At 31.1% G+C, this 25,588-nt stretch overlaps 1 protein-coding gene across 2 annotated transcripts; it reads left to right on the top strand.

The window, feature by feature from the left end:
- Positions 1-2,415: 2,415 nt before the first annotated feature.
- On the top strand, positions 2,416-24,768 carry LOC134712486 (cullin-3-A-like). Of its 2 annotated transcripts, XM_063574081.1 has the most exons (21): positions 2,416-2,676; positions 4,204-4,401; positions 5,920-6,033; positions 6,563-6,723; positions 7,249-7,363; positions 8,052-8,183; positions 8,380-8,427; positions 10,422-10,470; positions 10,870-11,018; positions 12,964-13,140; positions 13,986-14,156; positions 14,893-15,000; positions 17,478-17,489; positions 18,293-18,417; positions 18,845-19,058; positions 19,546-19,663; positions 20,146-20,214; positions 20,597-20,672; positions 21,189-21,258; positions 21,523-21,629; positions 22,386-24,768. In XM_063574081.1, exons 1-21 carry the CDS (start codon positions 2,623-2,625, stop codon positions 22,408-22,410), a joined length of 2,292 nt encoding a protein of 763 aa, XP_063430151.1. In that variant the 5' UTR covers positions 2,416-2,622; the 3' UTR covers positions 22,411-24,768. The 2 variants fall into 2 exon arrangements, with proteins under 2 accessions (XP_063430151.1, XP_063430152.1); XM_063574082.1 differs by lacking the exon at positions 17,478-17,489.
- The last annotated feature ends 820 nt before the right edge of the window (positions 24,769-25,588 follow it).

Below are 25,588 nucleotides of genomic sequence, written 5' to 3'. Positions count from 1 at the left end.
AGCTTCTAAAACAAAAAGTTTAAAGTTAAAAAATAACATAACGTATTGATTTGGGAATATCTTTTCAGTGCATTTCAAGCATAAAATCTTCTGTTAAAAAATGAAAAATATTATGTTTATATTGGTAAATTGAAAGTTTGTTAGTTATCGTAATAATCTGTTTGCATCGCACATCATGCAAAAAGTAAAATCACAAAAATGCTGAACTCAGAGGAAAATCAATTAGGAAAGTTCATAATCACATGGCAAAATCAAATAACAAAACGCATCAAAAACGAATTGACAAGAACTGTCATATTCCTGACTTGGTACAGGATTTTCAAATGTAGAAAATGGTTATACTAGTATGAGTTTAAAAGTAATCTCCTTGGACAGCCATAGAACACATACATTGCATCTTCTTGTCTTGTATTTAGTAGCATGCGATTTGTTTTCACTACATGGACTCTTTATGAAAGTCATTTAAAAGCCCCCAAACGAAAAACATGAAGCTAATCAATTGGAAAAAAATACAATGACCTACTTAATAACAAAACAATTTGCGAAAAATGAATATGACAGACGTGAACCAACGACAACCACTCAAATAGGAACCTGCCTTGGGACATGCACATCCATAATGTGGCGGGGTTAAACGAGTTTGCTGGCACCGAAACCCTCACATTAACCTAGGATAGTAATGTAACAGTACAACATAAGAGCAATCTATAAAAATCAGTTGAAAATTACTCATCAAATCGATACAAATCAGAAAAGGTTTATCGAAAACACCAGAGTTTGGCAATAAACTTTGATTCTTAACCATACAGGAACAAGGCTTTTGTTAACGCAGCGCCATTGGTGTGCATAGGAATACGTAACGTACCTTGTAATTCATAAGGTGAATTGTCATTGCATGAGAATTTCGATATAAAGCAATCATAATATACATGAGATCGGATAAGTCATCTTTAAAAAACTGAAGGGGGAATCTGGAACCAGTACTGCATGTGTTTAAGATTGGAGAAATTTCCAGACCTGCATGTTGAGCATTTCCTAAATCCAAAGTTGAGGAATACCCTTCCATTCAAGGATCGAATAATTCGTTAAGTGTTCCGGTTTTTTTTAATGATTTTTAAGAAGTTTTGTTAAGAAAAAAACCCACTTCGGAATTACATTGATCTTTAGAAATAAATCGATCAAGTTGGTGGTACGGTGTATAAAAGGAAACGTTTCTGAACTATTTCTAAAATGTTTCAGAGTTTTTGGGTCGCTTAGAACTACTGTAACTTATTTGGTTGTTTCTGTGCAATGCTCTTTCAGTATCATATATATCGCTTAGCTCTTGGCGCTTATACCTCCGTTTTGTGCTTATTTTCATTCCATGACAAAAATAATGAATTGTAACTTTTTCATCAAAGGAGGGGTTGTTTTAAACTCCTATTAAACAATTAATTAAGATCAAGTTATTGAACCTCAGCTCAGAAGAACTATGCATTTCCTCTAAACACGGAAGTAGAATGTCATAGCAATCAATGAATATGTCATTAAATGTTAAAAATGTTCTGTTTGCACTATGACTGCTTAGAATGCTGGATATAAATAAACTGCCTCAAAAATTGTACGTATAAATTACTACGGCATATTCCACAGATATTTTACCATCGGTTTATTACAGTAATAAAAGTTGTCAAATTTTGTTAAAAAAAACTTACGTGAACAAATAGAAAGAGCACATATGGAAGTGCAATTCAAAACCACAAGTTCAATAAAAAAGACATTACCATTACGGGCAAAAAAAAAAACAAAAAAAAAAAAACAATATGATAACAGATCGCTACAAAACGAAATTTGTGCAACCATTAACCTCAGTTACCAAAATCTTGATTGTCAACTCGGTATTTCCACAGGCGCTTGGGTATATGATACAATTTTTTTATTATTTTTTTTTTATATAAAATATTCAATTTTCTTTATTTCATGATAATGCATATCTATCACTTCTGTACATGTCTCACCTAGTTTCGAATGATTTAAACGATTAAGTGAAAATAAAACTTAGTATGGAAAGTGAAATTTGGTGTTTTCACTAAATCGTTTAAATCACTCGAAACTAGGTGAAAAGTAAAGTAGACATGGTAGACCAGAAAACTTGCGGCTCACAATTGAGCCTCCGCAATTTCAGATGAATAGGGTAACCAATCTGATTAGATGAAACAATATCAGTGAGCAGGCAACCAGTCTTAGTACTTTATTGACGATGACCTTCTTTACCCCAAATCAATGTGCAAATTTTTTAATCGTTGCTACATTGAACTACAAAACATAATTTTCAAGAAAACAATTTATTTCTAACTGTTGATATATTAAATTAAGTCTTTGATTTCGATTAGCACTCACGAATCATAATAATTGTTTAGATCTACTTTTGTTTGCGGATGAACTTATAAATGAAGATCTGTTGGTTGGCTTTTATTTGAGAATGGTTTAAAAAGTCAACGGCGAAAATGCCTGAGGAACACATTCAGAGACTCAAAACTCTTCTGACTTAGTCTCCTAAGAATTTCACAAATCAGCTATTATCATTTCAGTTTATTTGGTTACCCATTCCATTCTTTATTTTATAGTTAATTTATTTGGAAAATGAGTCGACAGCAGCCTCGCAAAGACACAAAAATGCGAATAAGAGCATTTCCAGTAAGTATAAGACCACATAGAAAGTCCCACTCATATACTATTAAACCCAAATTGTGTATTCTGTTTATTGCTATTCCCTGTAGACACTTATTTTCGAGAAAAAAAACAATATTTGGATCATGAAATAAAATGGCGGACGGAAGTGGCATAATGAATGTAAATAAAGACGTCTGCTGCTGCATGGGAAACTCTATGAGGACTTCTAGTATAGTTAGAATGTTCAATCACCAATTAAAAACAACCAAATTTAAATATATTAAACTGTCATCAACTGTTACAGTACACATTTTACAAGTAAAACAGTTGAGTGCCAAACTGTCCAACAGTCCTGTCATATTCTGGACTTTCTCTAAAAAATAAGAGTGAATTTTCAGGGGAACTTTGAGACCCATTTTTATCATGACATCTCCATAATCAATTAGATCTTGTAAAAAGTAAAATCACAAAAATACTGAACTCAGTTTGGAAATTCCATAATCACATGGCAAAATCAAAAAACAAAACGCATCAAAAACGAATGGACAAGAACTGTCATATTCCTGACTTGGTACAGGCATTTTCAAATGTAGAAAATGGTGGATTAAACCTGGTTCTATAGCGCTAACCCTCTCACTTTAATAACAGTCTCATCAAATTCCGTTACATTTACATGATGCGTTAAATAAACAGTCACAATCAATAAAATAGTCAAAATATGGGAACATCAGTCATCATCGTATAACAATTTAACAGGACACAACAACATCTACTATCTACGAACACATGGATTGATTTGAGTGTCTGACGTCAGAAAAAATATATACGTCACATAAATTTGTCGTTCAATGTGCATACAATAGTTATCCAAAGTACCTGGATTATAAACAATTTTAAATTTTACATAGGCAATGAGCGCAGACAGGGTTAAAAAATCAAAAGTATGTAAGAATAAATTACAGAAATCAAACTAGTCCAAAAGTTATACATAGAATTTATGAGAATCCAAAACGTTTAAAAGGAACAATTTAACAGGACACAAAAACCTATCCACGAAAACATGGATCTACTTGAGTGTCCGACGTCAGAAAAATTATATACGTCACATAAATTGTAAATGTTTTCAATTTTTGATGAACATTTCATACCTAAATTGGTTAAATTTAAAAATTAAGCACAGTACTGTTATTGAACTTATCTTGTATCATTTCTGGAATTATGTCTTTCACCCAAAAGCATCGTCAATATTGCACATGCCTTAATGATGTCATTTACCAGATAGATGGAGTGCCTGTATCCTTCCCTATTACAAGTTTTCAGCACTTTCAAAATCGATGTTCTGTAGTAGATATAGAAATAATTTATGTTCCATAAGTATGTAATTTTAATAACCCTGCGAAGACCATCTCAGAACTTTTTAATTTCCAAAATATTTTGTGCTTCAAAAACTTTTTTCACCTGTTTGCTTAACATGTGTTGGAAATGAGCGCCATGTTTTTTATGTAATGAATATTCAATTTTAGATTTAAAAATTTCCATTTTTCTTTCTAGATGACAATGGATGAAAAATATGTGAACAATATTTGGACATTGCTGAAAAATGCCATTCAGGAAATCCAGAAAAAAAATAACAGTGGACTTAGTTTTGAGGAGTTGTATAGAAATGCCTATACCATGGTATTGCACAAACATGGAGAAAAATTATACACTGGTTTGCGTGATGTTGTCACAGATCATTTAGTTGACAAGGCAAGTAATACTAATTATGTTTGGTTAGGAGAAATATATTATATAACATCTCGTAAAATGAGTGCTAGTAAAAAACTTAAAATCCAGTTCCCCCTGGCTTATTAAATTATCAAAATCTCGTGAAAAATTTGAAATTGATGAAGTCAGATGGCCTTTTTTAGCTCACCTGGCCCGAAGGGCCAAGTGAGCTTTTCCCATCACTTTGCGTCCGGCGTCCGTCGTCGTCCGTCGTCCGTCGTCGTTGTTAACTTTTACAAAAATCTTCTCCTCTGAAACTACTGGGCCAAATTGAACCAAACTTGGCCACAATCATCATTGGGGTATCTAGTTTAAAAAATGTGTGGCGTGACCCGGTCAACCAACCAAGATGGCCGCCACGGCTAAAAATAGAACATAGGGGTAAAATGCAGTTTTTGGCTTATAACTCAAAAACCAAAGCATTTAGAGGAAATCTGACATGGGGTAAAAATGTTTATCAGGTCAAGATCTATCTGCCCTGAAATTTTTTAGATGAATCGGTCAACCCGTTGTTGGGTTGCTGCCCCTGAATTGGTAATTTTGTGGAAATTTTGCTGTTTTTGGTTATTATCTTGAATATTATTATAGATAGAGATAAACTGTAAACAGCAATAATGTTTAGCAAAGTAGGATTTACAAATAAGTCAACATGACTGAAATGGTCAGTTGACCCCTTTAGGAGTTATTGCCCTTTATAGTCAATTTTTAACCATTTTCGTAAATCTTAGTTATCTTTTACAAAAATCTTCTTCTCTGAAACTACTGGGCCAAATTAATCCAAATTTGGCAACAATCATCTTTGGGGTATCTAGTTTAAAAATGTGTCCGGTGACCCGATCAACAAATCAAGATGGCCGCCACAGCTAAAATAGAACATAGGGGTAAAAGGCAGTTTTTGGCTTATACCTCAAAAACCAAAGCATTTAGAGCAAATCTGACATGTGGTAAAATTGTTTATCAGATCAAGATCTATCTGCCCTGTAATTTTCAGATGAATCTGACAACCCATTGTTGGGTTGCTGCCCCTGAATTGGTAATTTTAAGGAAATTTTGCTGTTTTTGGTTATTATCTTGAATATTATTATAGATAGAGATAAACTGTAAACAGAAATTATGTTCAGCAAAGTAAGATTTACAAATAAGTCAACATGACCGAAATGGTCAATTGACCCCCTAAGGAGTTATTGTCCTTTATAGTCAATTTTTAACAATTTTCATAAAATTTGTAAATTTTTATTAACATTTTCCACTGAAACTACTGGGCCAAGTTCATTATAGATAGAGATAAATGTAAGCAGCAAGACTGTTTAGTAAAGTAAGATTTACAAACACATCACCATCACCAAAACACAATTTTGTCATGAATCCATCTGCTTCCTTTGTTTAATATTCACATAGACCAAGGTGAGCGACACAGGCTCTTTGGAGCCTCTAGTATTACATTTATCATTGACAGTAAGTAAACAATGTTATTAATTTGTAATCTGTCTATATTAACAGATAAGAGAAGATGTTCTTTCAGCATTGATCAATAACTTTCTACAAACGTTAAACAGTGCATGGAATGACCACCAAACATCAATGGTTATGATAAGAGACATACTGATGTATATGGTAGGTAGATTTAATTTATTATATCCCCAATTACAGAGTGTATTGATAATTATAGACTGCAAACAACTTGTCCATTTCTCTCTGTAAATTTCGTGTGTATAACTCCACGTGTATTAAGCATGGATAAGTTGTTTGGTCATGCTTTTATAGCTTTGAAGTTAACTGTAACCTAATTTCAGATCTGCAAAACAGTCACTTCCTGTTTGACAATATGCTAAAGCCTAAATTTCTATCATACACACTGGTTATGGAATTTCTTGTTACATTTTACTCAGGCTCTTTATTCTCAATTTTATCTAAAAGATAATGTGTTATTTCGATTGGAATTTCAAAATGATGTCAGTGAGTTCATCAGTGTAAGCTATTTTAAGATAAGCAGGGCAGTCATGTCTTGTTTGATGATTATTTGAATTATCATTCTAACAGCTCAGTCTGGATACTTTTAAGACATTGCAAATAACTTTTTATATGAATACAAAAATCATGGCCGATATTGTCATGACATCATATGAATTTATTTATGTTTTAGGACAGAGTGTATGTTCAACAAAATAATGTAGACAATGTGTACAATCTTGGACTGATGATATTTAGAGAGAAGGTTGTGAGACATCCAATGATAAGGGATCATCTCCGCAGTACATTGTTAGAAATGGTAGCAAAAGAAAGAAGAGGAGAGGTGGTTGATAGGTAAATTTCTGAAAATATAGTCATCAGTGAGGATTATGACACAAATCCATTAGTTAAAAACTCTTTACATACAATAAAAGACATCATACTCCCTCCTTAAAGGGAAGGTAGATGCATAAGAAATGTACTTAATTCTTAAAATGTCATATCTGTAAAACAAGTAACTATCAGCCATTTTTTAAATCATGAAAAATATAGTCATTTGTTCCTGAGAATTTTGTTAATGTAGACTCCGTTCAAGTCTAGAATTATTTTATTTATTGTTTTACTGAAAGTTAGCCATGTGTTATCTGTCAATGGACAAAGTTATAATGATCAACATGGTTTTGTTCAACTATGTTCCCTGTTCTTATGTGAGCAGTTACATGGACTGTTATGTTTTGAAAACAGTTTTTGTTTAAGAAATCCTCATGATATAGTAGGATCTCACTCAAAAATTGGGACGGTAAGTCCATATTGGCTATTATTATTTTATTTTGCCAAAATATATTGTATATTGATTATTTTAATGTTGTTGTTTTTCAGGGGAGCTGTTAAAAACGCTTGTCAGATGCTGATGGTTCTTGGCATAGACTCCAGAGCTGTATATGAAGAAGATTTTGAAAGACCATTTCTGGAGCAAAGTGCAGAATTTTACAGGGTATATACTGTTACATGCATGAATTAGATGAGGGGGGCATAAATTTTACCCTTGTTGGTCCATACATCCTGAAATTGGTTTCCTTTCTCTAACTTTACTTTGTTTCAACCAAGAACCTTATACACAATGCTTATTACAACAAAACATATATCAAGTTTGATTTTTTTTTTCGAATTTCACCCCTTTACAAATGGAAAAAAATGTAAATTCTGTTCTCTAACTGAAGTTTGTTACAACCAATATTATGAATCTTATATATATAGTGCTTATAAAAACAAAACACAGATCAATTAAGAATTTTCGTGGCATCTATTTTAGCATTTTAAAGTTATGCCCCTTTATAAATGGAAAAATTGCTAAATTCGTTATATACTATGCTTATTACTATAATAAATCTCAGATCAAGTACAAATTTTGGTAGCATCACTTTTATTGTTGAGTAATTTCCTTTTATAATGTTATATGCAAAAATATTATGCCTATTATGTAGAAGAAAAAGAAAAGTCATATACATCAAAATGTTCAACAAATATATCATCATTGCCAGGGGACTTTAAATAGAAGTGTTTGCCCTTAAAAGTTTTTTTACCCAATTTATTTCAATATGAAGAAAAACAGTTTAAGTCTAAATATATATATAACACTTTGCATAAAGATACATGCTCTATCAGATATTTTATGTTTGCAGTCTGAGAGTCAAAAGTTCCTTGCAGAAAACAGTGCTTCTGTGTATATAAAGAAAGTGGAAGCAAGAATTAATGAAGAAGCTGAAAGAGCTACCCATTATTTAGACACTTCAACTGAAGATCCTATTGTTAGAGTAAGTATAACTTGTTGTTCTGTCGGAGATTTTCAATATGCTAAAAAAACATGTTCTCATTGGTGTTTCTATTTTCTTTTCATGTGCTTTTAAATCAACAGAAATTTACAAATGAACCATTTTATCATCACTCCTTTATTATCAACCACATGCATATGTCATAGAATATTCTAAGTTTTCAGAGTGTTTATTTCAGGTTTTGGAGGAAGAATTAATCAGTAAACATATGAAGACAATTGTAGAGGTAGGTTTTGCTCTGTATTCAAAATTGGTATAGTGGGTATAGATGGAGATAGTCATGTATGTCAGTCCATCTGTCCACATATGTCTATGTTGTTTCGTGGAGATTTTCCCGTTGAAGAGTATTCATGGGAAAATATGATTTGTGTCTATGAATGTTTTGATATTAATTGGAAAGTCAGTTTATTACCAAGGAAGGAAAAAAAGATAATTGGTGTCCAGTTTGAGTATTGCATTTCTCAAACATACACTGATAATATGTTTATAAAAAATTTCAAGAAATAAAATTATGTATAAAGAATAAATCTATTTTAGGACAATTACAAGTATATTTTATAAGGCCTAAATTAAAATATTGTTTGTTTGCCCTTTTCCGACCCTATGTTTTGAAACAGAGTAGGTAGGTAGGTAAAATGTTTATTTTTTTCCACAAGAAAATAACTTGGCTCAGTATTTTATTTGTCATGGGTAGGCAGGTAGGTATAATATTTTATTTTATAGATACAAAATCTGCATAATGTCATTCATGTCCGTTTTGTTTTAGCAAATAAGTTTTCTGTGACTATAATAGTTTTGAAATAAAAATATCATGTATAATGTGAAGATAATGTATAAGCACTACTATTTTGTTTTCAAATATCAAAATATAGAGCTGTGCCGCATATCTTCAACGTTTATATGCCTGGAACTTTGAAGAGTTTGAACTTGCACTGATATTCTGTACTACGTACCTTGTACGCTTTACTAAAGGTTTTCTGTAAGAGATAGCTTTGTACTGGTAAGATATGTCCGGGCAGACATACATTACAAGTAGAAAAATTCCATAGTGTTAAAAAGACATACATTACTAGTAGAAAAGTCCCTAGAGTGTTAAAAATTTAATGTTTGCCTTTCTTTCCAATAAAAATGCTACAAGACTTAAAACTCAATTGTCACGTATTTTACATTGCATTTATAAATCATATTAAATGATCTGTATGGAAAACTTGGCGATTTTACTGCCATATATTCTCCACTTTACAGGGTTTTGTCACTTCTGGTTCATGTCAGGTATAAATAATAAAGCGGGATTGTTAACATAATCGTCCTGATCTGCGGATCACAATATAAATAATAATAAATAAGCTTTATTTAGAGTCGGCATGGTATATAAAACATAGACAAACATAAGCTCTAATGAGCTTTTAACCGACGTTAAAGGCCATCCCCAAATAGAATACAAGGTCCGTTTACAAATTTGTTTGTACACACGTTAATAATTTTGTATCAAACGAAATTTTTTGGAAATTAACCCTGCTCTTTAAGTATAAGGGTACAGAGTAACGTACGTCATATCATGATTTCAGGAAGCGTTCAACGTCGATTTCAAACAAATGCTTTGAAACTTCAAATGCACGTGTTCATGTCAAACGCTCAGGTGATACCAAACGGACTGGACCTTATACGTTAAAGATAAAACCTGAGGATTCCGGTAAAAAAGTTTTGAGCGGGAAATACAAATATAAGATTTTTGGTAGGAACGAAAAAATAAAATAAAATCAAATCTTGCTGGAATATACAAATAAAAGATTTTCAGGCGGAACGAATTGATAGGGTCGGTCGGTAAAGGGCAAACAAACAATATTTTAATTTAGGCCTAAGATGCACACAATCTTATGTGAATTAATGGAGAGATTAACCAACCTACATATCAACACAGGAAATAGAGTTAAAAGAAGGGCAAACATAAAACATGAATTAAGATGAAGTAAAACTAGAATATAACCCAACAATAAATAACTGAAAGGCTGTACAAGTCAAAACAATTTAAGTGGAACATGTACCATATAGACAAAGACTTAATTTATCTGAAAAGGAGAAATAAACTTATATGTAATTAAAATGTGCCTTTTCAAGTACAAATAATATCTGTGTTGTATTATGTATATTTCAAAATGGGTTATATAAAGCTATTAAAAGTCTCTTTATCTTATAAATATATCTGTATTTGATTTGTAGATGGAGAACTCTGGAGTTGTTCATATGCTGAAAAATAATAAAACAGATGGTAAGATTTTAGATTGATACATACCTAATTTACATAAATAAGAAGATATGTTATGAATGCCAATGAGACACATATTCACTGGAGACAAAAGGACGAAGATATAAACAACTATTGTTAGGCAACTATATACCCAGCTCTATTGCCCATGAAATTATGTATTAAAAGCTCATTGAATGGACTGAAAAAATTGCAGAGGGAAAAATTTCAAAAGCAGTAAAAAAGATTTATGCCAGTATACATCAATGAGACAGAAACTCAAAAATATCACATCATGTCTTAAACGTCCAAATTTTAATGAGTTACGATGAGTTTAATCTTGATCAGATGTATGTACACCACAAAAAACCTTCCTTATTGAAGACTTTTTTTCATATTTATTTCTTGAAATGTTCTTTTCAGATTTAGCTTGTATGTACAAGTTGTTTATTCGTGTATTAAATGGTTTGAAGACGATGTGTGACTGTATCAGTGTGTACTTAAGGGAACAAGGCAAAGCTATTGTATCCGAAGAAGGAGAAGATGGTAAAAATGCCATCACATATGTACAGGTATTACAATAAGGGGGATTAGAAAGAGATGCCAGATAAATATTGAAAATACTGAAAAGAACAACACAAGAAAGCCTTCAACAATGGGCCAGCACTTAAAGTAGATACTAATTAGATAGAACCTTGCATTTAAATCAACGTTAACATTCTAACAATTACTTTTTAGCTCACCTGGCCAAAAAGGCCATGTGAGCTTTTCTCATCACTTGGCGGACGTCGTCGTCGTCGTCGTCTGTCGTCAGTAACAATTTTTCAAACATCTTCTCCTCTGAAACTACTGAATGGATTTGGATGAAACTTAGCATGATTGTTCCTTAGAGTATCCTGCACAAAGTGTGTGCTTCGATTTTTGATCCGTCAAAAAACATGGCCGCCGTTACTTAAAATAGAACATAGGGGTCAAATGCAGTTTTTGGCTTATATCTCAAAAACGAAAGCATTTAGAGCAAATCTGACATGAGGTAAAAATATTCATTAGCTCAAGATCTATCAGCCCTGAAATTTTCAGATGAATCAAACAAACCATTGTTGGGTTGCTGCCACTTAATTGGTAATTTTAAGGAAATTTTGCAGTTTTTGGTCATTATCTTGAATATTATTATAGATAAAGATAAACTGTAAACAGCAAAAATGATCAGCAAAGTAAGATCTACAAATAAGTCAATATGACCAAAATTGTCAACTGACCCCTTAAGGGGTTATTGTCCTTTAATGACAATTTTTCACAATTTGTTCATCATATTTGCTAACTTTAAAAAATCTTCTCCTCTGAAACTACTGAATGGATTTGGATGAAACTTCGCATGATTGTTCCTTAGATTATCCTGCACAAAGTGTGTGCTTAGATTTTTGATCCGTCAAAAAACATGGCCGCCGTTACTTAAAATAGAACCTAGGGGTCAAATGCAGTTTTTGGCTTATATCTCAAAAACGAAAGCATTTAGAGCAAATCTGACATGGGGTAAAAATATTCATTAGCTCAAGATCTATCAGCCCTGAAATTTTCAGATGAATCAAACAACCCATTGTTGGGTTGCTGCCACTTAATTGGTAATTTTAAGGAAATTTTGCAGTTTTTGGTCATTATCTTGAATATTATTATAGATACAGATAAACTGTTAATAGCAAAAATGATCAGCAAAGTAAGATCTACAAATAAGTCAATTTGACCAAAATTGTCAATTGACCTCTTAAGGAGTTATTGCCCTTTAAAGACTTTTTTCACAATTTGTTCATCATGTTGACTTACTTTTAAAAATCTTCTCTTTTGAAACTGCTGTATCAATTTCAGCCAAACTTAGGCTAAATGAGTTTCAGAGTTTCAGAGTATCTAGTATAAATTTTATATTTCATTTCCTTGTATGTCAAGAAACATAGCTCCTATGGCTAAAATAGAACATAGGAGAAAATGATTTTTTTTTGCTTTTGAAGAAAATAGGACGATTCAAAGAACATTTAAATAAATTGAAAAGCCAAAATAATCATTGATGAGAGATTAAACCAAAAAAAATCAGGTGAGCGATTCAGGCTCTTGAGAGCCTCTTGTTTAAAGACAAAATCTATAAATGACATTTTGAGACATACACAAATATAAACAAAAATAATAAAAATATTGAAAAGTTAGGAAATATGATTTTGATACACATTTATTTAATATACTTACCAGTTAATAAAAATTGTGAATACAGACATTTGATAATAAAGAATAAGCTATCTTAAATTATTCATATAAAATGTCAATCTGCAAAATCTGAAAAATAGATTCAGATAAATCTTGCCATCAATTCAAGTATAGAAGCTACAAGATTTGGATTCAAGTAGAAATACATGTACATGCAATTATTCATCAAGTAATAATTATATGATATGAAATGATATGCATAGTTAAATTCTTTATATTGCATCAAGCATACATATTGAAATATTTTTGTCTTTATATTTTCAGAGTTTGTTAGATTTGAAGGATAGATTTGACCATTTTCTGCACGAGTCTTTTGGTGATGATAAGCAGTTTAAACAAATGATCTCTAAAGACTTTGAATATTTTATTAATTTGAATCCTAAGTCCCCAGAGTATTTATCACTGTTCATTGATGAAAAATTGAAAAAAGGAGTCAAAGGAGTAAGTATTTACTATTTAAAAGGGTTTTTGTAGTGAAAAATCTTAAGTATCAAATTTCTTAGCATTTGTGAACACAAAATCCAAGCAAATAGGAAAGATACTTTTCAAACAGCATATACATTCATTAATGCTACAAAGAAACTTTGATAATGGTTTATGAGAGTGAAAAAAATCATGTGTATTATTCCCATTAAAGATGAAGTTTCGGCAACATTTTGAAACAAAATGACTAAGAGATTTTAGTTTATTATTTACATTCTGAATTATCATTAATAGTGGTTGTTGGTAGCCTTTAAAATTGAGATATTAACCCATGTTGTTCATTTTACCTGTATAATCATGTGAGCTGCTGCCATTTGTTACATCCATGTAAATCTGCATCAACTTTCATAAATATCTCATTACAAACCATGGATCAAAATATGTCTGTTATTGCCTTTCCAAGCTTTAGCCAAAAACAGAACATTTTAGTAGCAAAATCTAGTACTCACTAAGCAACATGTCACATTTACCCTCATGAAAGATGGTTTGAAAAAAAAGTTTTTAACTGCTGCAATAAATCCTAATTTTTTCTTTTTTTCATTGCCAAAATTGACCTGCCATCTCCCTGATGTCCATTTCAATCCATTAAATTAATACACTGGTATCCTCTTTGCCAGTAGATGCTAACTTGCAATCAGTTCATTAATTATACATCACTATATTGCTTTTTCTTTAAATACATAAGCATTAATTCATATGCAGTTGTTTGCTTCACAACATTATTAACACTTTTCTTTAATTATTGTGTTTTGATGTGCTGTAAGTGTAGACACAGTCTCAATTTGTCCTTTTTTTCTTTGTAGATGACAGAACAGGAAATAGAAACAGTGTTAGATAAGAGTATGGTGTTATTCAGATTCTTACAAGAAAAGGATGTATTTGAACGGTATTATAAACAGCATCTTGCTCGTAGGTTATTGCTCAACAAAAGTGGCTCAGATGATTCAGAAAAGAATATGATTTCAAAATTGAAGGTAAAAATTATTTGGACACATAAATTTTACTTTTCAAGATACATTGTGTCCATTAGTTGTAGGCATCTAAACTGTTGGTGTTTTGGTGTCATTTAAGTTCCTTATCTCTTTCAATAGGTTAAGCATTACCTGTTTGTACTCAGAACTATTTTAACATGTTTGCTTAGATACTTTTGAAATAAGGAGATATGGTATGATTGCCAATGAGAAAGGTATGATTGCCAATGAGAAAATTATCCACTACATGTTTAAATATACTCAAAAAGGGTGATCAGATGGCCTTTACCAATGAACAAAACACAATTCATATAATCAGCTAAAGGAGGTTGAGACCCCACAATGACAATATTGAAATAATTCAAGCGAGACAACCACAAACCAGATTTATGACATGATAATATATGAAAGAAAACAAATATGATAGACAGCATCTGACTGCATCTACTGAATTACTGGCTTCTGACTTGGATACAGGCACTTAAAAGATGTCATGTGAATTAAAAAATTTTGTGAAAATTACATCCTCCTCAACCTTCTACTTTTAATTTGTATAGTTTGAAGACAAAAGAACTGAAATATGTAAAAAAAAAAAATGAAATATGACTCAACGAATGTCCATTAGTGCTTGTAATTTTTAAATGAAAAACGTGAACGTACTGTTATTATGGACTTATAACATAAAAGATTAAAATTATTATTTCATTGCAAAAGCCATGTTATCTTTATATCTTTGTAGACTGAGTGTGGTTGTCAATTTACATCCAAGTTAGAAGGAATGTTTAAAGATATGACTGTATCTAACACAATTATGGATGAATTTAAAGGTTTCTTAAGTACAGCGCAGGTAAAGTGTGTTTCTTGTCTGATTAAAGATTATGGTTTAATGAAATCTAAAAGTATAGTTCTATACTTTGATATTTGTATCACAGCTGTATTTTTTGGAGTCTATAAAATGGGTGATAATAAAAACCAATATTGCCTGTGTTTACTGATGAAGATACAATTTTAAATTTAGCCAGTAAATAGGTATTAAACAATAGTATGACTGCAAAATTTTTCTGAACCAGTTGTTATATAAACAGTAATTACTTATGATTTTGTGATTTACCTTGAAAACAAACAAATTTTACTTACTCCATGCATACCTAAAATGGTTTCCTGTAATTGTATGCAAGGCCTAAAATAAAATTTCATTTGTTTGGCATTGCCGCCCGACCCACTGAAATTCTTGCCGCCCGAATAATTTTATTGGTGTTTCAAAATTCGTATTTTTTTTATTTAAAAAATCGGAAAATTTCTGGAATTTTGATCATATCCGCGGAGTTTGTTTCCAGGCTTTACTTATTTCAAATCATGATCTTTAAAGTGCTTGATGAACACTGTATTCAGAGCAAGCGCTTAAATGACATAGATTAGAAAAAAGTCTGCCAAAAATGTCAAAAAGACAGGCAATGGATAGCATCCCCTTATGCTCCATTCAAGGGAGAGTGGTGTTTTATTAAAACATAATATTTTCACCTAATCTTTACATGGAACATGAATTGATATTCTGAAAGGCCTTGTCATGCTTGTAGAGAACTCAAATGTCGTCTTTGGTAAAGCAGACAGTGACACTGTTGGTGTCTGCTTTGCATCCTCACTTCATGGGATAGAAGCTTTTCAACAAGACATGACAGAACAAACATCTGTAGCTTTAACCTTTGAAAGATCTCTTGAATATGTGAAATCTATAATTTTTTCTTGAACCAGATAACAAAGCATGTTGCCATGTAAATTCCAAAACAATGCATTCTTCGACCTATAAATTATTTACTTTTACAAATTGTGACTTGGATGGAAAGTTGTCTCGTTGGCACTCATACCACATCTTCTTATATCTATTCAAAATGATGCCTTGGCTTGATGGCTGAAAGGTGTACCTGCATGCACAGTCGTCTGAAGATTTCATAATTATAGCTAACAAAATAGGGGAAATAAAATATTTTTACTTAGTATTAATTATTATGTAGAATACTTAGTACTAAAAATATTTTATTTCCCCCATTTTTTTCGTTATAATTATAATTAATACTACTAAAAATATTCTATTCCCCCCATTTTTTTGCTCTAATTATGAAATCTTCAGGTGACTGTGCTGCATGAAAGCACCAAAGCTAAAAGACCTATATATGTATGGTCCCAGAGTTACAGGTTTATAGTAGTTTTGTACCTGTAGAGGTTAGCCTGGTACAAAACATACATATTTTAAAGACTAGCCTCTTGTGTGTATCACAAACTTAAAACCCAACCCTTCTTTTCTTGACATGAATAAGATAATTATTAAAACAGAAAAGATATCTGACAGCAACATATTTATAAATATTGTCTGGCATTCATGTCTGTTCTTGTGCCAACCTTCTAAATTTGTAATATTTTGCTATCCTCAAAAGCTGATCAGGGGCTGCAGTGGCTTTGATTGTTTTTTAGTTCGACAAAATTTACATGTATCAATGCTAGTCTATCTGGCACCTAGGTATAAGTTTGCAACCACAAAATGAAGGTTAGATTGTTAAGACATTTATGATAAGGTTCCTCTGTGCACTACACTTTCATCACTAATAGACTGATTGTCATGAACTTGCCCATATGGTGTAGAAAGTTAATTTTATATCCCATCAAACAAGCAAACAATGAATCAAAGCTTAAATCTGACATCCATTTGTACAGGGAGCTGTAGTGGTTGAACTGATTAAGATATGACAAGTTTACCAAACTGAAGGAACCTTCAAGATGTGACATTAAGCCTCTTTCAATAGACAGTCCCACAATTAAGATTCAATTTTTATGTCTAACATGTTATATGGTTAATGTCAGTTCCCAACATAAGATCTGTTTCTGCTGGGTACTTTGGTTTACTCCTCCAAAAACACTGAACGTCTGACATGAAATTACCCATATGTTGTAGAATGTGACATTAACCCCTAACAAAGAAACCATCAGTTTGTGCACACAACTGCAAAATGCTGCACTGCTTTTTGCTATGATCTAGAATCAAAATGATTATGGTTGCAATATATATAGTTAAATGTAATAAAAATTAAAAAAAATCCCTACCTACCTACCAAACTGCTGATGGTGTGAGTCGGCAATGCCAAACAAACAATTTTTTAAGGGTGGCCCAACTGATAAAACTGATCAAATTATTTACCCAATTTCACGGTCCATTGAACATGGAAAATGATAGTATGTGTGGGGTTCTTGTTCTTCTTAATCCAACATAATTGTTCCCATCTGTATATATGGTTCTGTTGTTTAATTGACATTGTATTTATTTGTATATAGAATGCAGAAGAGGTATGATCGCAATTAGTCATTTTCTAAATTACAATTATATAAAATCATCTCTCAGAAATTAAATGAGAAACTACAAATTGATTTATTGTGACCTGATTTATTTTTGATAAAATTGTTTTATACTGGTTGTTAAACAGTATATTTATGTTTTCTGCAAAAGTACATTGATTCAAGACTGATGGCACTAAAAAAAAGTGGAATAGAAATAGCTTTATGAGAACTAAATCTGATTAGTATAATACTAATTTTCTGATCATTCTGGTGTGCCAATTGTGTATTCATCATTTATTTTCAAAAATGGGGAAGATATGGAATTTTTGAATTGAAAGAATGTAACAATCGTCAATCATTCTGTACACACCACTGTTTTTGTTTGATTGTAGAAATTGCTTGAGGACCAAGCACAAATATTAGATTTCATTGATTAAGTGGGACATGGGAAACAATTCCCAAATGACCCACATTGAGCCAATGTACTTTTGTATTGACATTTATATTTTCTTGTTATTATATGTGAAGATACAGAACACACTACAATTCAGTTAAAGAAATCAAAATTTTTTACTGCAAAATTAACATCTCTATAGCTAAGAGATACAGTAAGAATTAACACACAAATAAACTTGTAAATGCTATATTGATGTGTATTTTTAATAGAACATTTTTGAAATGACATAAATATCTAATTTTTGATAATAAGAAATAAAGTTGTAGTTGATCTACCACTAGCAGTTAATGATATTGTGATATTCTTTTAATCAGTATCATTTTGTTTTACAGTAAGTCATATAATATAATTGCAGGTTAATCTCAGTGGGGTGGATCTTACTGTGCGTGTATTAACGACAGGGTTCTGGCCTACACAGTCAGCAACACCACGATGTAATATACCTAGTGCAGCACGTACAGCCTTTGAAAATTTTAGAAGGTAAGAATAACCACATTCTTAAGTCATGCTTATTTTTAGGATGAGGAGTTCTTGATTTGACCTGTAGATTACAAGTGGCATTATAGGGTAGTGGGTTTGGGAAGGGGTAGGGTAAACCATTTTCATCAGTTCTGTCTGTCCATCTGTTGTTGACACTTAATATAAAAACATAAATTTGCTTCAAAATGAGACTGCTCTCTTGTAATAATTTTTAAATGTGTATACTTTAGAAGCTCCATTATCCTGTCATTTCAAGTTACCCTTCTCTTTTACTTATACAATTATGTAATGCTTAAGTGTCCTACTTTTTTAAGCAACTACAAAAAAATCATGTTTGTCTGATATATTTGTTTATAATCAAATGCAAATAGGAAAGGGAGTATATAGTAAAAAACAACAATTTATTGTTCACCTTTTTCCAATACAGATTCTATTTAGCAAAACATAGTGGTAGACAGCTTACATTACAACCACAGTTAGGAAATGCTGATTTAAATGCTACTTTTTTTGGTGCCAAGAGAGATGATGATTCAAGTGGTGCTAGCAGCTCTAAAGGTCCCAGAAAACACATTATACAAGTATCAACATACCAGATGTGTGTACTTATGCTCTTTAACAACAGGGATAAGTGGACATATGAAGTAAGTTCATTTTTGATGTAAAGTCTGTATTCATGCAATCAAAACCCTGATAAGTTGGATGGTACATAAATGTATAGCTAGTATCTTCTAAAAATACCAATATCATTGTTTAGTAATGGAGTTATCTTTCTTTGTATATAATTGTTGTTAAACCGACTTTAATAGTATCTCCCCGCCCAATGCTTGCAACAATGTTATCTTTAGTTCCAACTGCAAAATGAATACAATCTTGCAGTGCTTGCTAGCACTTCATGGATATTATTGAAGCTTGACCACTGTTTTATATTTCAATGCCCTTAAAAATTCAAACAATGCAGCAGCAGAAGGCAAAAGGTAATATAGTTTTTAAAGATTTTTCATTTGTAATTAACTTTAAAGAGAAAAGTTGATGACAGGTGTTTGAATGAATCATTTGACTTTAATTCTATAGCCTAGTGTACAAAACGTTAAACTCAAAAATGCTAAAATTTGAAATACTCTTTTTCAGGAGATTAAAAATGAAACAGATATACCAGAGAAAGATTTAATAAGAGCTGTACAGTCTTTAGCAATTGGTAAAATTACTCAACGAGTTCTACAAAAAGAACCAAAAACAAAAGAAATAGGTAAGTCAATGCCATATCCTGAAGATGCTTACATACTTAATCGGTGGTTTCAATATTATATTAGTTAAACACATTCAATTATAATTGTTTTTATGCCCCACCTACAATAGTAGAGGGGCATTATGTTTTCTGGTCTGTGCCTCCGTTTGTTCGTTCATTCATTCGTCCCACTTCAGGTTAAAGTTTTTGGTCAAGGTAGTTTTTGATGAAGTTGAAGTCCAATCCACTTGAAACTTAGTACACATGTTCCCCATGATATGATCTTTCTAATTTTAATTCCAAATTAAAGTTTTGACCCCAATTTCACGGATGCCCCACTCGTAATTATAGTGCGAGTGGGGCATCTGTTTACTATGGACACATTCTTGTTATGTGTTTTATCTATCAGGTTATTTTTGCAATTTAATGTCAAAAATATCCCATTTTCGCTTTAAAAATAGTGCAATTGATGATGAAATTTCATGATATTATTTATTTTTCAGAACCTAGTCACGTATTAAGTGTAAATGATCAGTTCACATCCAAATTGTTCAGAGTCAAGATTCAGACGGGTAAGTCAGTAAATACAAAATAATTTAGCACTGAATCCACTTTAAATAATGAGATTATTTATAGTCTCATTGGCAATCATACCACATCTTCTATTTTATATTGATGGTTAACAGGCATGAAGCAATGTTTTAAGTGGAATTAATAAATAGTGTATTGAAATAAAACATTATCACAAAAGAACAAATTTGGAATAGAAAAGGAGGAATATTAAACAGTTTATGGCTTATAGATTTTTAATCAGCTAAACAGCTCAGCTTATAATTTAGATACAGTTTTTCAGAAATAGTTTTTTGGAGTATAACTTCATCAACAAAGAAAATAATTCTACAGATACTTGTTTAATTAAGGAAATTATTATGAAAACTATTTTGATTGTTTCAGTGGCGGCAAACAAAGGTGAAGCAGAACCAGAAAGAAAAGAAACAAGAACTAAAGTGGATGAAGACAGAAAACATGAATATCCTTTAGTATTAATCATTAACACAGTAAAAAATAGGTTGTTTGGTGCTTTACACCGAGTGGCTGACATTACTCAGAAGAAATTTCCAACATTTCCTCACAAACAACATACTTTCTTTCATTAAGTTTGCATACATGAAATAGATATACAGCCTTCGACCTACTGTTTATTTACATAGCTTACCTTCACTTTGTCCAAGATTCATTTTAAAGATGGAGCCTTATTAGTTTAATTCTTATGTATTTAGTTTGAAGCAAGTTTTAAGGATTAGGACATGCAAGCTATAAGATCAATAACAAAGATAGCATATTTACTTTGTCAACAAATCAGAATTGTTTTAACTTTTCATAGTTCCAGGTGAAGAGAAAACCTGAACATTTTATCAAGCTTTAAAAAAATAAATCAAAACATGAAAAAATGTGTAGAATTTTAATTATAATACAATATGAGTTGAATTTTATAATCCAAATGTATAATCTGAATATATTTTATGATTCCTTGACTGCGGTGTAAGATTGAAGCTGCAATAGTCAGAATTATGAAAGCAAGGAAAAAATTACAGCATAATGTCTTAGTAACAGAGGTAATTATAAATTACTTTGCAATGGCTTTTCAATTCAGTTTAACTTATTTGCTGTCTTGTACTTTAAATGAAAAACTGATTTTTTTTAGGGGTTTATTCTTAGTCTGCAACAATTTTTGATAAGTTGATTATCTCAACAAGATTGTAACGACAAGGTTCACAAATTTTATATGATATCTTCAGTCTAGAAGTGCTAGTTAGTAAAGTAAATTACATTACAAAACCTTCAGATTATGTATAATACACAAGTACATTTAATTTTAGTGTACAGAACAGCTTAAAGTCAGATTCCTGCCTAGTCCAGTAGTTATTAAAAAAAGAATTGAAGGTTTAATAGAGCGTGAATATTTAGCAAGAACACCAGAAGATAGGTATGTATTCAAATATAATGGATTTAGTAAATATTTAATCTTGTCATGGAAATGGTATTTCAGCATTCTCATTCATCACTTTTTCTGTTCTTGGTTTGTGCCCCTTTGTAAATGGAAAATTGCTAAATCAGTTGTTTTGATTCACCAACTTAAGTTTGCTTCACCGAAATGTTATAAAACTTACACACACAATGCTAATTACCATAAAACACAGATGAAGTTCAATATTGGGTGGCATTTCTTTACCTTTCTAGAGTTATGCCTCTTTATAAATGGAAAAATTGGGGAAATTTTCTTTTCCATTCTTGAACTTCAGTGTGCCTCAAACAAATGTAATGAAACTTATACACAATGTTTATTACCACAAAACACAGATAGAGTTTATATTTTGGTGGCATCACACTAGTCTTCTAGAATTATTTCCCTTATCTGTTCTTTAACTTCAGTTTGCCTCAACCAAATGATAAGAAACTTATACACAATGCTCATTACCACAAAACACAGATCAAGTTTGAGATTTGGTGGTGTCACTTTTACTGTTCTAGAGTTATGCCACTTTACAAATGGAAAAATTGCTGAATTTTTCGTTTCCGTTTTCTTACTTGAGTTTACCTCGTCCAAATGTTATGAAACTTATACACAATGCTTTTTACCACAACATCACTTTTATAGTTAACTAATTGAGTTATGTCTCTTACCACTTAATATGCAAGTATGTATTTATCATTCTATGAATTATTTGTTTTTATTTTCCAGAAAAGTTTATACTTACGTAGCTTAAGAAGAATATTTATTTAAACAACAATTTGTGAAAGTCAGTGAACAATTAGTATACTATACTAATGTTTTTACATGGAATTATGCTTGCACCAAGAGGGAGAATTAAATGAAGAGTCGTCTACGAAACCTGCATATTAAAGAGAGTCTCAGATTAGAAAGCCTTTGTCAGCCTAAATATTGCAAAGACTTTTATGTAGTCGATACTAAATACTATTTATTTTAAAAAGAGATTGTCCAGATCTATGCAGGCTGTTCAAAGTTTTCAATTTTCTTAATATATTAATATTTTATCTGTTTGAATCAGAATAAATGGCTTTTTATGAATGTGGGAAATCACTGGTGGCACTGATCGTTCGTGTAGGTTATCGATTGTCATATTGACTGAAATATAGACACTTATGTAGTCATCTTTTCCTAATAAGACAAATGTTAAGACGTTCCTCCCACTCTCAGGTGACAAATTTTATATTTCTATTTAAGAAAGCATTTCTGTTGTTTTATTAACTTGCAATTATTTTATTATTCTTTTTTGACACAAACAGTTGTGAAAAGATTCTACTTTCTTTACTACCTGCTATATTTAAATGTTTTAGATTTAACTGTTTTGTTTTGCCTCTGAATATTTGAATAACATTACCAGCCATTGAATGGTTGATAAATATTTCTTGTGACAAAATAGTCAGAATTTTATCACAACATAACTTACAAATGTCATTTACTTTTCTTTTGTGTTTAATGAATGCGAAGAACATGTGTAAATAATCAGTAGGTTATTTGTTCGCTTGAACAATCATATGATATGTATAACTGTGTGAAGCTTGATTTGGAAGATGAATGTATGTATGTATGTATGTATGTATGTTTGTATGTATGTTTGTATGGTAGTTCATTGGAATACATGAAGGGGGAACTAGTATAATTTGTATGATTGCAATGTGTTACTCTGTTTATATTTAAATTCTTCTGATAATTTTAGGGGTATTAGATATTAACGTAACATAGGCTTTGACAGGATTTCATCCCACCTCTGAAAATTATCATTTAAATGTCATGGAATGGTTTATTTTCATTAGATATGTCTTCTATAAAATGACATATATAAATCATCAAAATAATCAGTTTTCTTCAAGTCAGTTTGAATAATAATGGTTTTAACTTTCATAATTTACTGTCATTTAAAAAACAGCATTTTTCTAACATTTTAAATTTGCATTGTAATTCCTGATCTGACACGGGAAATAGATGATAAATTTTTTAAAACAATACAATATTTTGCCAGTTATTTTCTTATCTTAAGCTGTGGAATAAAACATGGACTATTTGGCAATTTTTTCCACATGTTTTAGTTCAGGACTATAAATACACTTTCAATGTAATAAAATAGAACCATACAATGCAATTTTGGTATGAAATAAAGACTTAAACAAAGTCATTATAAATATATAGGAGAATAAAGGACAGCACTTTTTCTGATAATTTTTGTCAACTATGTATAAATAAACAGTTCTTAGAATATTTCAGAGTAAAATAATATAATGGAAATCAATGTTCATGTATACCTTGTATAAAATAAAGCTTACACATCCACATGCAAAATTAACATCGCATGAAATGTTAACAATATATATATATCATCTAAGAAATGTGATGAAAATAATAATGTACAAATTTTAAATCATGTTATTAATGTACAAATTTCATGAATTTGAAACTAGTCATTTTACAGCTTAATAATATACAGAGTTTATTTTTTATCGCGAAGAGATACATGTTTGACAAGGATTTTATTTGTTTCTGTTTACTGCATCTGACCTTTTTATTTAGAACAGTATAAATAAGAAAATTAATAATGGCATAATTTACATTAGTGACCACAACTAAAGTGCCAAAACTGAATAATAAGAAACGTGTGATGCGTTTAATAATTAGAGTTTAAAATAAATTCATGTTGATTCAAAGAAAGAAGCAAATTTTTTTAAAGCAGATTGCCTATAGTAGCAACATTGTCACAGAAAAAAACTCTTACATAGACTGTTTACATTGATAAACATTAACAAACATTATTGAACTACGGTCATGCTTCATAGGCTTTTAAAAAAAATCATAATTTTATGAAATATCAGCGAAATGTTGCTATTTTTTTGTTCTGGTTTGAAATAAAAGTATGTTGAAGTAATAGTTGGGCCAAGAAAATGTTTTGATAATTTTTTTGGGATTGTATTATTTTAAGTGAACTGTTATGGCGTAATTGATCCATACTTCAATTAGTATGGTGTCGGCAATCATTATGATGTTGAAATTTTAAAATGGGGAAACATTTTCTCCACAAAAACTCATAAAATAAATGTGATAACTAAAATTTTGTGTTGTTGTTATTCAGTCATATTATTACTAGGTAATAAATTGTCCTGTAATTATTAGAAATAAAATTGTCATATTCATAGATATAAGAAGATGAGGTATGAGTGCCAATGAGACAACTCTCCATTCAAGTCAAATTTTATAAAAGTAAACCATTATATGTCAAAGTACTGTTTCAGCACAAAGCCTTGGCTCACATCGAACAACAAGCTATACAGGGCCCCAAAAATTTATTATTGGAAAACCAATCAAATGGGAGAACCAACTATCTATATAAAAAACAAGAAACGTGAAACACTTATGAACCACATTAACAAACGACAACTACTGAACATCAGATTCCTAACTTAGGACAGGTGCAAACAATTGCAGCAGGTTTAAATGGTTCCAAACCTTCACCCTTATCTGAATTACAAGTGTAACATGTATTTTCGGTTTGGTTTATCTGACCTTGACCTAGTTTTCTTGGATCATGTGAAGTTTATGTGAAACTTGAAGTGAAAGTTTTTATTTAGTACTATCAAAATAGAATTAATGGCCAGTAAAGGAGAGGAGACATTTCAGGGTGTGCTCTCCTTCTAGATCTGAATAATATTTTGTTGAAGACAAAAGGTTGATATGTTTACCACAGAATGAAAATCAAGTGTGGGAAGAGATGTCAACAATTCACATGTCAAAAGTACAGCCTTCAACACTGAGCTTTGGCTCACACTGAATAGGAAGCTTTAAAGGGCCCCCAAAATGATTTGTGTAAAACCATTCAAACAGGAAAAACCAACAGTCTAATCTATTTAAAAAAAAGGAGAAATGTGTATGAA

Source organism: Mytilus trossulus, chromosome 3, assembly GCF_036588685.1.
Source record: "Mytilus trossulus isolate FHL-02 chromosome 3, PNRI_Mtr1.1.1.hap1, whole genome shotgun sequence".
In the NCBI taxonomy this organism is placed as follows: Eukaryota; Metazoa; Mollusca; class Bivalvia; order Mytilida; family Mytilidae; genus Mytilus; species Mytilus trossulus.
Note: the sequence above shows the minus strand (reverse complement) of the source record. Positions and strands in the feature narration are given on the sequence as shown.

Coding starts and splice junctions, on each gene's coding strand:
- LOC134712486 (XM_063574081.1), top strand. CDS start 2,623: ATGAGTCGACAGCAGCCTCGCAAAGACACAAAAATGCGAATAAGAGCA. Junction 2,677..4,203: donor TGCGAATAAGAGCATTTCCA/GTAAGTATAAGA, acceptor TTTTCTTTCTAG/ATGACAATGGATGAAAAATA. Junction 10,471..10,869: donor GAAAAATAATAAAACAGATG/GTAAGATTTTAG, acceptor TGTTCTTTTCAG/ATTTAGCTTGTATGTACAAG.